Below are 12,983 nucleotides of genomic sequence, written 5' to 3'. Positions count from 1 at the left end.
ATTTTACATGATAATATTAAGATCCCTAAAATGTGGGACTATGAGTAGTGGCTATAGGCACAAATTGGATTTGCATGACCTGAAAAATACATGAAATGGAAAACATGTGGAAGATGAAAAAAAATAGATACAGTACAGGCAGGTATTTGTGAAAGGGGTTCTTGCTTTATTGCTTAAAGTGTCTATGGAAGGTCTTTGGAAGGAAAGAGAAATTCAGCTAATTCATGATAGGAACAGAAGAATGAAAGAGGACAGTGGGCTGATTTGAAGTAAATCCCTCATGGTTAAAGGCAATTCAATCTATACATGAATGAGGGCTAGTTGAAAAGAAATAAATATGCATAATTCATACAAAAAAACTGCAAAGGACTGTCCATCAAGTGCATTGATGGGAGCTAGTGGGAAGCAACCATCTGATGGTGTTCTTATTTGAACAATATATCTTTCACATGTCTGAAAAGCAAAGAGACCCAGAAGGAGAAACAGGATCATAACCAGAGAATGGATTCCTGGAAGATGGACAAAACATGAAAGCAAAGAAACTCAAAGGAAATTTCTCCCAACAGATAAGCCCTGTTACAACAAGGGGTGAGTAAGTATATTTCTTCTATAACTGGGAAGCTTCCCAATGATATGATCATGGGTCTTGTATCAAAAATGTTCATCCTTTAATCAAGAATAAAAATATTTTCTCCTTTTCTAACTCAGAAGTCCAGAAAACTTGTTTGAAGTGTAGAGTTGCTGAACTGGGACAGGTGAGAGGAAAGGTCCACTACAACATCCTCTATCCAGAAAAGAAGCCTGAGGCTCACTTCACAAAGAAATGAGTGTGAAAACAATATAGATGTTTAGAGATAGATCTGAAGCCAGAATGAAGACTCCATTTCCCCCAAAGAGGTATTTTTCCATCTTTCCCATCTCAACAAGTCATTAAAAGCCAAACTGGTAAAAAAAAAAAAAAAAAAAAAAAAAAAAAACAACCACCATGCACGGCTCATTGACAGATGTCTAAATTTCACTTAACAACCACCAACAGTATCTATGATGCTAATCTTCAACCATTCCAGCATCCTGAACTTCACTTTGATGGGCATACCAGGCTTAGAGTCACAGCACTTGTGGTTATTTCTTCCTTTCTCCTCCATGTTCTTGGCTGTCCTCATTGTCAATGGTGCTATTCTCTTTCTGGTGGCCACAGAGCCCACATTTCACATCCCAATGTACCTGCTCCTGGCCTTGCTGATGGTAGCTGACCTCATATCTACTCTGGCTCTATTGCCCAAGTTCCTTTGCCTCTTCTGGTTCAATGATGGGGATATAGCTGCCAATGCCTATTTCACCCAGATGTTTTTCATCCATGGAACATCTGTGGTATGATCAGCCTTACTTGCCGCAATGGCCTTTGACCGCTTTGTGGCTGTATGTGAGCCGTTACGCTACAACACAATTCTGAGCCATTCCTTAGTTGGATGCCTGGGACTGATGGCTCTGGCCAAGGGTGTGATTCTTATCCTACCCATGCCACTTCTACTTCAAAGGTTGACATTCTGCCACATGGTCATTCCTCATACCTACTGTGACCACATGGCTTTGGTGAAAATGGCCTGTGACCATACCAGACCTAACCATATCTATGGGCTCTTTGTGATTCTGCTAGTGGTGGGACTTGATCTGCTGCTCATTGGCTTCTCTTATGGCTTCATTCTTCAGGCTGTGGTATGTCTCAACTCTCAAGATGCTACCTATAAAGCTCTCAACACCTGTTCAGCTCACCTCTTTGTCATTCTTGTCACTTATGTTCCTGCACTCTTTTCGTCTCTCATGCACCACATTGGTCACAATATCCCACCTCATGCTTGTGTTCTCCTTGCCAATCTCTACCTTCTTCTATCCTCAGTGCTCAACCCCATCATCTATGGTATAAAAATGAAGGAAATATGGCACAAAGTGACCAAATGCCTTTGCAGAGGACCTGCATAGACTATGAGTGCTGACAATATACCTGTGAGTAAATAAACAGTGAGAACAACTGAAAGTGCTTTGCCCAACCATCCAAGACCCAGTTATATCTTTAAATGGGCTGTGGAACAAATAGATCAGAAGGAACGTTTGTGTGTGGTGGTTTCCCACATTTTGGCTTGTTTGTTTGTTTGTTTGTTTGCTTTGTTTTGTTTTGGCTTGCATGAAGAACTGATGTTTGTCCTTTCATTGAGCTATGAACTAAAAAAGGAAGAGGCCAAGATGGCTCTTTCTATGTCTGTTTAAACAGAAGTCCTCTTATGGCACGGGTCTCCTGATGACTTTCACATCTGTGTTCACGTTCATCAGCTACACACAAGATTTTTCTGTAGATGAGCCAAGATCATCTTTCCTTGTCTTGCTGGAAAGTTTATACTTACTTTGGCTTTCTATTTTCTAATTTTTAAATTCTGTGTCTGTTTCCAAAGAATGTCTTACTACTGAAAGCACCTAACATACTCACTATCTTTGGATACCACTTTAACACGGAAATTTGTCTTTTCACCAGGATTATTTCTAATGCAACAGCAGTGCAACATGTTCACGATATTAATTAGATGATTGTGATGATTATAACAAAAATGGATGAACTTGAAGATGACATATAGACACAGGTTGTGGGATTATTGAAATACATATCACAGGTTTCATTGCAAGGGAAAACATGTGTCTAGATGCCTAATTCAAAAGACTTCTGTGACCAGGAAATTTACCTTAAAAAAAAAGATATATGTTAACAGGAAGCTACCTGTTCCTTAAGTGATATTCCAGGGTAACTCGGATCATGAACAAAGACCAACTTACGTGATGAAGCTTTGCCACTTTGAAATATTTGAGTCATTGTAGTGTTTTCTATCTAATCATTTCAAGTACATAGTCATCATAGGGTCAATTGCATAATGTAATAAGGCAAATACAAGATTGGATATTTAAGCAGAAATGACTCCATTTCCAAAAAAAATTTTAATGAATCCATGAAATATAAGAACTACTAAAAAATAGGAAAGTTACAGTTTTAAAGTTAAATAATTGTTATTATCGTAAACTCAGGAAAAAGAATACTAAATTTTTAAATCCTTTTTAAATCTCTATCCTGTGCTTGAGATTCTTAAAAAGATAATGACACTGTGAGAAGGAGTTGTGCATGTACTTTTTATCCCTAGCCAGGACTTCTGACCAATCCTGACCTCCTCTCTACTCTGTTCAGCTCACCAGTCTATAAACCTTAAGAACATCCTCAATTCATGTGACTTTGACAGAGAGAGCCCTCTGTACTAAATACTCCTTTTCCTTCAGTTTCCACTGGTCTTGCCTAGCTTTCAGTGTAGGGGGATGCCTACAAAACGGGAGTGAATCATATTATCCACACAAGAAAAGAAAGAAACCATTATCTCTAGCCTGTTCTGCTATTTGTCTCTCTTAGTAAAGAAATATCCTAATTCATTCTTAACTATGAAAGTATTTTTTTGTAGAGAGTGTGTTGGGGAAGTTTGGACTGAGGGGAAGGAAAAACGGGAGAGTCAGGTAACTAATCTATAAAGTCTTCCCTGGCCTTTTTGTATTTCATAACCCAGATTTCCCATCGAAGGTTGGAGCATAGAGAGAGGATTTATGCCTGATACTGACTTTCAGCCACCATCATGGTCAACATGTCAAAGTTTTAAAAAAGCAAGAAAATAAAGGACTAAGTATTCTACTGTCACCAATATAATATGAGTGATGGAGAAGAATGATAACATTCAAACCTGGGATAAACATGTGAGGATACTGGGTAATAAGAAACCATAAAGTTCAGGGCAATAGCTAAGGTTGAGGTAGTTCTAGCCTAGAATAGGAGTGAATGGAAGAGGCCTATCTTATGTTTCTCACATTCTATCAATTTCAGCAGAAATACCATCTGTTTAAGTGGCTCTGTGCCACTAGGTTAGTTATGCTGGGTTTTTTAATATATAATAGCTTAGGGAACCATTTCAACTTTAACTCATTATGTAATAATATCCATTTTGCAGGTAAATTTACAGAAGTTCAATTTCTTTGTAATTTTCCCATAATTAAACAGGTAGTAAGTGATTGATCCTAAATTCTCTTTTTGATGATAAAATGTCTTCCCATGCTATTACGCCCATGTTGTCTCTTTAAAGATAACCAAGAAGTTGTGCAGCAAGACTAAGTGTAACATTGATCAAGAATGGTGTTAATCATAAAAACATGGCAACTATTATGTGCCTACCTCATTCCTAACACTCATGATTAAGAGTATGTACGTTGTAGAATAAACAGTTGTCACTATTTGGAAAACTGAAAATATCTTCCTTTTCTAGTTACACTGTTTTTAATGCCCCACCTCACCTCCATCCAATCTCCACTGTTATGATACACATTGTACCCCTAGAAGTTGGCTTTGATGGGATGCATCAGCCAGTCACCATGACACCTGCCTTCTTTTTGGGTTTGCCCAAGAGAACTATGTTAGTCTGGGTCCTCAGAGAAGGAGACTCTATGACAAAATTAAACATGGAAGAATTTTATTAGTGGAAATACCTGTGTGGATGAAGCTAGGGAGACAGGGGAGACTGGGAAAATCATCAGACTACAATCCAAGTTTGACCATGAGTGAAGGAGGGAGAAAATATTGAGTGAAAGCAATCTGGATTTCTGTGCAGCAAAATCACTGGGAAGTCTTGAAGCTAAAGTCAGAAGACTTTTTTTTTCTTAACCTTCCAGGCATGGCTCTGCCCTTAATATCTCCAGGGTCAGTCCTAATCATTGCCTGGAAGCAATCTCTGGTAGGCATGACTTTGGCAAGCAGAGGGGCCCTCATCTGGTTACTTTTTCTGTAGGATGAAGTCTGCAATCTACCTTCTCCTGGCTGCCATAATTTACCCTTTATACAGCTCAGCTCCACTCCCCACGGGTTCAAGAAGTTCCCTTCTCCCCTGAGGGGAAACTCAGAAGACAATAGTGGGATGAATTCTGCAGTTGATCTCAGGGCTGCAACTAATGCTCATCATTGCCTTCCTCCACTCTCCAATCTGGATTTCCCTCACCATTGGCTATCTCCAAGGCAGGTGTTGTGACTTACCTGTGTGGCCCCAAACTTCATTCTGAAAGTGTCTAAACACTTGAGGGCCATATCTCCTTTTTAGTTCAGGATGTTTTCACATGTTCATTTAGTCTTATGATAGGGCAAGTATGTACCCAAGTAAATCACCTGGTTTCACATGATTCCTTCCTGCTGACTTGAGAAAGAAGCCATACCTCTTCCTGCTAATTAGGTTCAAAGTGGAAGGAAGCCCTGAACCTTCAAAATTCTACTGGCAAGAAACAGGTTAAAAATTACTGAGCTGCAAACGTATGTAACCATTCACGAAAAAGTAATGATCAGTAAGGGTGAAACCATGAACCGAGAAGATAGAACTAAGTTCCCCACAGGGTGGAGCCAAGAGTCCTAGAGAATTAGCTGTAAAACACAAAACCTAGTCAAGGAACTCCAGCTAGAGCTTGCTTGCTCAGCTTCTTCTGCCCCAATACCTGAGACTCCATTCAGATGTGTTGCCTCCCTCATAGTTTATGAGAAAATTGTTTATTTATAAGACCATTATCTATACGAACATTTGCATAGTTATCTATAATTTGTTTTGAGAGACTTAGGACATCTCAAGGCAAAAATTCCTCAGTGGAGATAATGAAAATGAAGAGGACTTGGCATTAAATTAGCCTCCAAAGACTTGAAAGCCAAGCAGAGAGTGATTTAAGCTTGACCAGGATATCAATCATATGAACATTGTTCTAATTTTAGCATGGCTAGGAACAATTCTATAGGCATGAAGGGTAAACTAGTCAGTTAACATATTTGTCATTAACAGCACTGCAACCGGTTTCAAGGGTTAATTGCTGCAAGCTAATGCACACCTTGTGTGCTGACATAAGTCCTTTGGTTGTAGCAGAACTCATTTGCTTTCCTTGACAATTGCAGACCACTAGCCTTGAGGAGTAAAGGGCCAGAAATTTCCCACATGATAAGGCCTAACTATACTCAAAACAGCCACCAGGGATGCCAGCAGTTCTGTTCAGGGTCATGTCTGCATACAACTAAATGCCTGGGCACCTGTTTGTCCTGAACATAGCCCCCCTACCTGCCCTATGCCTTCCTTTAAATCCCTCTAGTTATACCTGGACAGGAAAGACAGTCTCTGAGACATTAGTCCACCGTCTTCCAGGGTTGCTTGCTTCTGGAATAAAGCAATCTTTCCTCACCCACCATCATTTATCTCTCCAGTGTTGATTTTTCAAGCAGCATGCAGCTGAACCAGAGTTCGGAACCAGTTCGTTGTCCAGTAATATCAACTGTCACATTTTCAGCAAGGCCACAGGAGAGAAGTCAAGGCCACAGGAGAGAAGTCAAGGCCACAGGAGAGAAGTCATGCTGCAGGAAACACAATCAACCATAGATTAATAACACTTGTGAAGAAAGAAAAATACCAGTGAGAAAAGAAATACAGTCAGGCTTCCTTTCCATACCTTCTCTGATTTTCAGTTTCCCAAGTTTTCACAGAACCAGATGCTGCTGCCAATTTCCCAGTACATTTTCCCAAGGCGTGCTGTGTTCAGACCTTAATAAATCTTTAGCCCATAATTTCAGCAAAAAAAAAAAAAAAAAAAAAACAACCCAAAAACAAAACAAAATAAGGCTACTCATGTTTAGAGAATATCTCACCAAGACAAAACAAAAAAATATTTACAGCATGTGGATCCCTTCTGTATCTCAAATCCTTTCAAATAAGATTAAAAGAAAATCACTCTCAGATCTCAGCAAAAACTAAGCCCCCTGTTATCACAGCTCTTCAGGCTAATGAATGCCTCAGTCCCCTTCACTACTGACATATATAGGTCATTTACATAATAAGCCATTGAGCTGAGTAGTTTGGCTTTGGTTTGAATTTTGTCTATGTTTTGTGGAGGATTAACTATCTGACCTTGGTCCTCTAACCAGACAGGCAGGACTCTTCCTCAAACCTACTGCTCCTATTTCTTCCATTCATAGAAAAGGCACTTCCTGTTCAATCCTCATTTTTTTTCCGCCTCAAGCCTGTGCCCTTTATTTCAAGTTCTGAAATGTCCTAGCACTTGGTATCCAACGGTTCAGCATACTGGAAACATTTGTTATTATTTCTTACCGCAGGCACAACACTCTGGAGAAGGTTCATTTCTTTCCCTCCTGGTAAACTATTGAAAGAGACTCACTTAAATAATGGTCATGTGGCTTTAACCATAGGTATCGTTTTTACTGAATTCTGCCTCATATATTAGTTATACAATATGATGAACAACACTAGAATCTTTCTGGTTTCAGCTTCATGAAATTTACAATATTCACCATTATATCTACAATAACCTTCTAGAATGAGAAACGATATCCTCTGAATTAGTGAATTCCCACACGTGGGCACAAGACCTGAACTCCACAACTGCCATGAGTACCTGTTCAGGACGTCATCCTGGGCACCCACAGAAATTGCCTTACAGAGGTCTGCATTCAAAGGTTTCCAGTATAAAACAGATTTTTATAACTATGACCATTAGCAGGTCATTCTCAGATATTTTCTTTCTCAGAGAATCTTGTCAAACAGTGAATTCATTCGGAGGAGCAGAACAGTTGACTCTGGGAGTTTCTACAAATAGGAAATTAGGTCCAATGTTTGTAAACCTTTACGGTCAGGAGCTTCTCCTTTAACCCTTTCTTCTGAGAGCTGTCTGAGACTGGCAGCTTAAGTCTCCTGTGCATATTCCTTTGTTCTTCATGGAAATAACCAGTCTCTTACCCAAACGTAGGGTGAACTAGCAGAGAAAATAGAGCAGTGACTGTAAATATTAATTTACTCTTCCTTGTCCTTTCTCATTGCCCCCAATCTCCATCCCCCGTTTCCCCTGAAGCAAACAAATACAAATGCATGCTCACACCCACATAATTCTTGCTCTTACATGGTAAAGTGGTGGGCCAGTTATTTTTGCTCAATGTTGTCTCCATATGGAAGCATCCTAACTTATTTTCTATGCACTCTGTGTGTTTTGTTGAAAGTGCTTTTAAAAACATGATCAATATAACTTTCCCAACTGGCATGTCAAGAAAGGAGAGAATGTCATTATTTTAACTTCATAGGGAAAGATTCTTCCTTTAGACCTTTAGAGTTACTGAGAGCAAGGAGGTCTCCTGTGACATAGCTTCTCTGTCCAAGAGTGGGGCAGTCAATCTGCCCAATACGACATATCTCATCACTACTCAATACTCCCAGGAACTGCCTCCACTAAACATTTTTTCCTCATACCCACTACTGCTGGATGATCAGACAGGCTTCTGACCATGGGTTATGGTTACAGGGTCCTTCTTCCAGCACCCGTATTTGGTCAATTTGTCCCGAAACTCTTTGGTTTTCACTGCATAAATAATAGGATTGAGCATTGGAGGAACAAGGAAGTAGAGGTTCCCAAGAATGGTGTGCACATGGGGTGCAATTCCCCTACCAAAGCGGTGAGTGAGAAAAGAGAACAGCGAGGGAGTGTATGAGATAAGCATGACACAAATGTGTGTGGTGCAGGTGTTGACTGCTTTGTGGTGGGCTTCCTTAGAAGACAGTCGCAGTACAGCCCGGATGATAAGCACGTACGATGAAGCAATAGCTGAGATGTCCAGCCCGATAACCAACAAGGCCACCACCAGACCATATATCCTGTTCACTGTGGTGTCCACACACACCATTTTCACCACAGCCATGTGCTCACAGTAGGTGGTGGGGATGACGTGATTTACATGAAAGGGCATCTTCTGGAGGAGGACAGGCATGGGCAGAATGAAAAGGATGGCTCTCACTAAACTCACCAGGCCAATGAGCCCAATGCGACTATTGGAAAGGATGGTGGCATACCGCAGAGGTTCACAGATGGCTACATAGCGGTCAAAGGCCATGGTCATCAGGATGGCTGACTGCAACACAGATATGAAGTGGATGAAGAACATTTGGACCAGGCAGCCCACATAGCTGATCTCACTCTGGCCAAACCAGAAGATGCACAGCACCTTAGGAATGGTGGTAGTGGACATGCCCAGGTCTGTGAAGGCCAACATGCAGAGGAGCAGGAACATGGGCTTGTGCAGGGAGCGCTCGGTGCAGATGGTGAAGATGATGGTGCAGTTCCCAAGGATGGTGATGAAATACATGGAAGAGAAGGGGACAGAGATCCATCTGTGCTTGTCCTCCATCCCAGGAATGCCTTGGAGAATGAAGAAAGGTGGGTGACCCAGGGATGCATTGCAAACGGTCATGGTGATTCTTTGGGGAAATACCTGAGAAGAACAATAAAAAAACCTTCATGAGCCTCAAATTCCAAAAGAATCAATGTTTTCAAAATGGAAAACTAAAAAGGTGGGATGTGTAGACACTCAAAAATGATTCTGGAATCAAGCTAACATATGTCATGTAGTATAGTAGAATGCTGTCATGTTAGAGTTATAATAATGTGGTGTAACATCTGACAAATACATATTTCATTTTGAATATGTTATTCATGATGAACTGAATCATTATTCACACAAGACATCATTTTCACAAAAATTATTATGTGTAATTTTGAATGTGTGTCCATTTAGAGAATGTCACTTGAAGCCTGTGAGGCAAATGTGGATAGAAATACCAACCACTGTGACAGAGTCTTCAAAACCACTCTCAGTCCACTTAAGATGAAATAAGTCCACAAAAGAGCTGTTCAGTGAGGACCAAGAATGAAGCAAGTGACAGGGCTCTGGGAACCTGAGACCAGGATACCAGGATGGAAGTGCGAAGCCACCTCACCTGAACCACTTACCGGAATAGGAGGCAGGCAGAGTGTGAGAAGCTGGTCCTGGACACCTTCTTCAAATGTGTGTGTGTGAGTGTGTGTGGCTGTATGTTGCTATATCTACACATACATCCGTGGGGCTCATGGGGAACACACTCTGTGCCCGGCATGTCTCCACTCGTCACTCTCAGCATGCACAATCCATGGTATGGCTCTTTAAGTAACCTAAGGAAAGTCCCCCTGGGTGCCCAGAATTAGCTCTTTGCTACTCCCTCCTTCCCAAACACATACTCTCAAGGCACCACTGCTATTTTGAATAAACTTGACCCTGGAGGTTTCCCTAAGCTCCCAGGGGATGAGGCTGGTTGACCCTAGCAGTTCTGGGCATGTTCCAGTCTTTGGCAGTCCTGGAGGAGCCTGAGAGGAGACAGTGAAATTAAAGCTAAATCTGGAAGTAGAGGAGGTCCTGGCCGCTTGTATTCCAAAGGCTCTCTTTCCCAGATATATATAAGTGTGGGAAGCCGGTAGGACCTTACTCCATGACTGGGGTAGTCATGCTCCTGAAGGCATCAGAGGTACAGCCCCTGTTGTTGGATACCCTGGTGAAATGTTAGCAGCTCTAGCTCCATCTATCCTTATTGTCTTCCAGGTTTTTTACTCTAACGTGTTTCCTAGGCCAATGGCTTTACCATAGACGTTCCTCAGGGTATGTACTGCAATCCTACTTCTCATATCCCAGCATCCCCTCAGCTTCTGGGTCAAGATATAGCATATTTGTTTTTCATTAGGTCAGAGGAAGAAAATTTACCCAAAATAATCTAACACATCCATTGCATAATGCAAAGGACAGGTCCAACTACTCTCAAAATCATACAGAGACAATTCAGAAGTAAGACTCAAAGGGCTAGATTCTAAATTGTAATCTGTTGGGGCACCTGGGTGGCTCAGTCAGTTAAGCATTGGACTTCAGCTTAGCTCATGATCTCGTGGTTCATGAGTTTGATCCCCACATGGGGCTCAATTCTGGCAGTTCAGAGCCTAGAGACTGCTTTGGATTCTGTGTCTCCCTCTCTCTCTCCCCCTCCCCTGTTCATGCTATTTTTCTCTCTCTCCCTCAAAAATAAATAAACATTAAAAAAGAATTTTAAATTGAGATATCTAAATTGTAGTGCAAGTTCTGCCTTAGCCTAGCCCTGTAGGGAAACTTGGTCAAAGTCAGGTGTCAGCAGGAGTAAAGCAGGGGCTGAGGGAAGGAGTGGCAGAATGAAGAGCCTGAAACAATCAATACATCAACAGAAAGAATAATCAACAAAAGTAGGCAAGCACCGGGGTACCTGATCATAGTCATATCCACACAGCTTTCCCTGCAGAAAGCTGTGCTCTGGTACCACATCAGAATCCTGCATCAGTCATTCTTTCTTCTCTGTCCCAGCGAGATCCTGATGGATGACAATGACAGGTAGCAACCAGAAAGAATCCTTTCTTCCTAGCCTTGCTTTCTCACTTTTACATCCATGGTCCGGTGAATTCCCGGCATAGAACCTCTAAAGAATCTCTTCTTGTAGAGTGTCCCCAAAGTCCTATCAAGTGCTGACATAGTACTGCATCCTCGACCTCTCTTTCACAACTTTTAATCTTGTTCTTTGGATAATCACACTACCCAGGGAGAATAGACCTGGTCTGATTTCTTCCAAAATCCTGTATCCCAGTCACTAGCATCATGCTTGGCATTAGTGGGCAGATTAGAAGAGTCAAATAAATGAATAAGTTAGTGAATAAGCAAACAAAATAATTTATTTTAAATATGAACTAATTATGTGTCATACTTTATGAGATCTTACATGGTTTTGTTTTCTAGTGTCATAAAAACCAAAAACAGAATTATATTTGAAGGCTATGCCTTCTCCTTCAAATGAATTCATAAATCAGTGCCAATCCAAACAAATTTCAATTATTCACTTTCCTTGTAATCTTGACAAAATAATTCTGAAATTCAACTGGAATAACAAATATCTGAAAATAATAATGATATAACACAGGGACTATTGTCCTACTAGATATTAAAATGTATCATAATATGGTTGTACTTTAAATAATTTATGGTACAGGCACCATACCATAAATAAGGTATGGTACAAGCACAGGCAGATTATTTGAGCAGAATAGCATCAATACAAATGCCTAGGTCCATATACCATATGTTACATAATAAAGACAGTATCTCCAAATCATGGAGAAAATATGGATTATAGATAATATACCTATATAGAAATAACTCTGTATATTTCATATAACTCATGATATTTTCAAGCCTGTCAATGATAATATGGGTTACTCTTATTTTCATCTGTTAGAAACAGAAAGGTTATACAGAAAAATATAGGATGTATCCATATATTCACAATATAGATTATGAAATGTTACATGGCAACACAGACACTCAGATCAATGTAGAGAACCCAGAAATGTAGAGAGTAGAGAGACCCAGAATGAGTAGAGAACTCTGAGTAGAGAACCCAGAAATGGACCCACAAATGTATGGCCAACTAATCTTTGACAAAGCATGAAAGAGTATCCAATGGAATAAAGGCAGTCTCTTCAGCAAGTGGTGCTGGGAAAACTGGACAGCAATATGCAGAAGAATGAACCTAGACCACTTTCTCACACCATACACAAAAATAAACTCAAAATGGATAAAAGACCTAAATGCAAGACAGGAATCCATCAAAATCCTAGAGGAGAAAGCAGGTAAAAACCTCTTTGACTTTGGCCATAGCAACTTCTTACTCAACATGTCTCTGGAAGTAAGGGAAACAAAGGCAAAAAGGAACTTTGGGGACCTCATCAAAATAAAAAGCTTCTGCACAGCAAAAGATACAATCAACAAAACTAAAAGGCAACTGACAGCATGGGAGAAGATATTGCAAATGACATATCAGATAAAGGGTTAGTATCCAAAATCTATAAAGAACTTATCAAACTTATCAAACTCAACAACCAAAAAACAAATAATCCAGTGAAGAAATGGGCAAAAGAAATGAATAGACAGTTTTCCAAAGAAGACATCCAGATGGGCAACAGACACATGAAAAAATTCTCAACGTCACTCATCATCATGGAAATACAAATCA

At 40.4% G+C, this 12,983-nt stretch overlaps 2 protein-coding genes across 2 annotated transcripts; one reads left to right on the top strand and one right to left on the bottom strand.

Moving 5' to 3' along the window:
* Window positions 1-1,044: 1,044 nt before the first annotated feature.
* Window positions 1,045-1,980, top strand: LOC122199450 (putative olfactory receptor 52P1). Its single transcript, XM_042904553.1, is given in 1 exon segment — window positions 1,045-1,980. A coding segment is annotated over 1 exon segment (936 nt).
* Window positions 1,981-8,362: 6,382 nt separating this feature from the next.
* LOC122199393 (putative olfactory receptor 52P1) lies at window positions 8,363-9,340 on the bottom strand. Its single transcript, XM_042904415.1, has one exon. The coding sequence runs from the start codon at window positions 9,338-9,340 to the stop codon at window positions 8,363-8,365; it is 978 nt and encodes a 325-aa protein (XP_042760349.1).
* Window positions 9,341-12,983: the final 3,643 nt, after the last annotated feature.

The sequence above is a fragment of the Panthera leo genome, chromosome D1 (assembly GCF_018350215.1).
Source record: "Panthera leo isolate Ple1 chromosome D1, P.leo_Ple1_pat1.1, whole genome shotgun sequence".
NCBI lineage: Eukaryota > Metazoa > Chordata > Mammalia > Carnivora > Felidae > Panthera > Panthera leo.
Note: the sequence above shows the minus strand (reverse complement) of the source record. Positions and strands in the feature narration are given on the sequence as shown.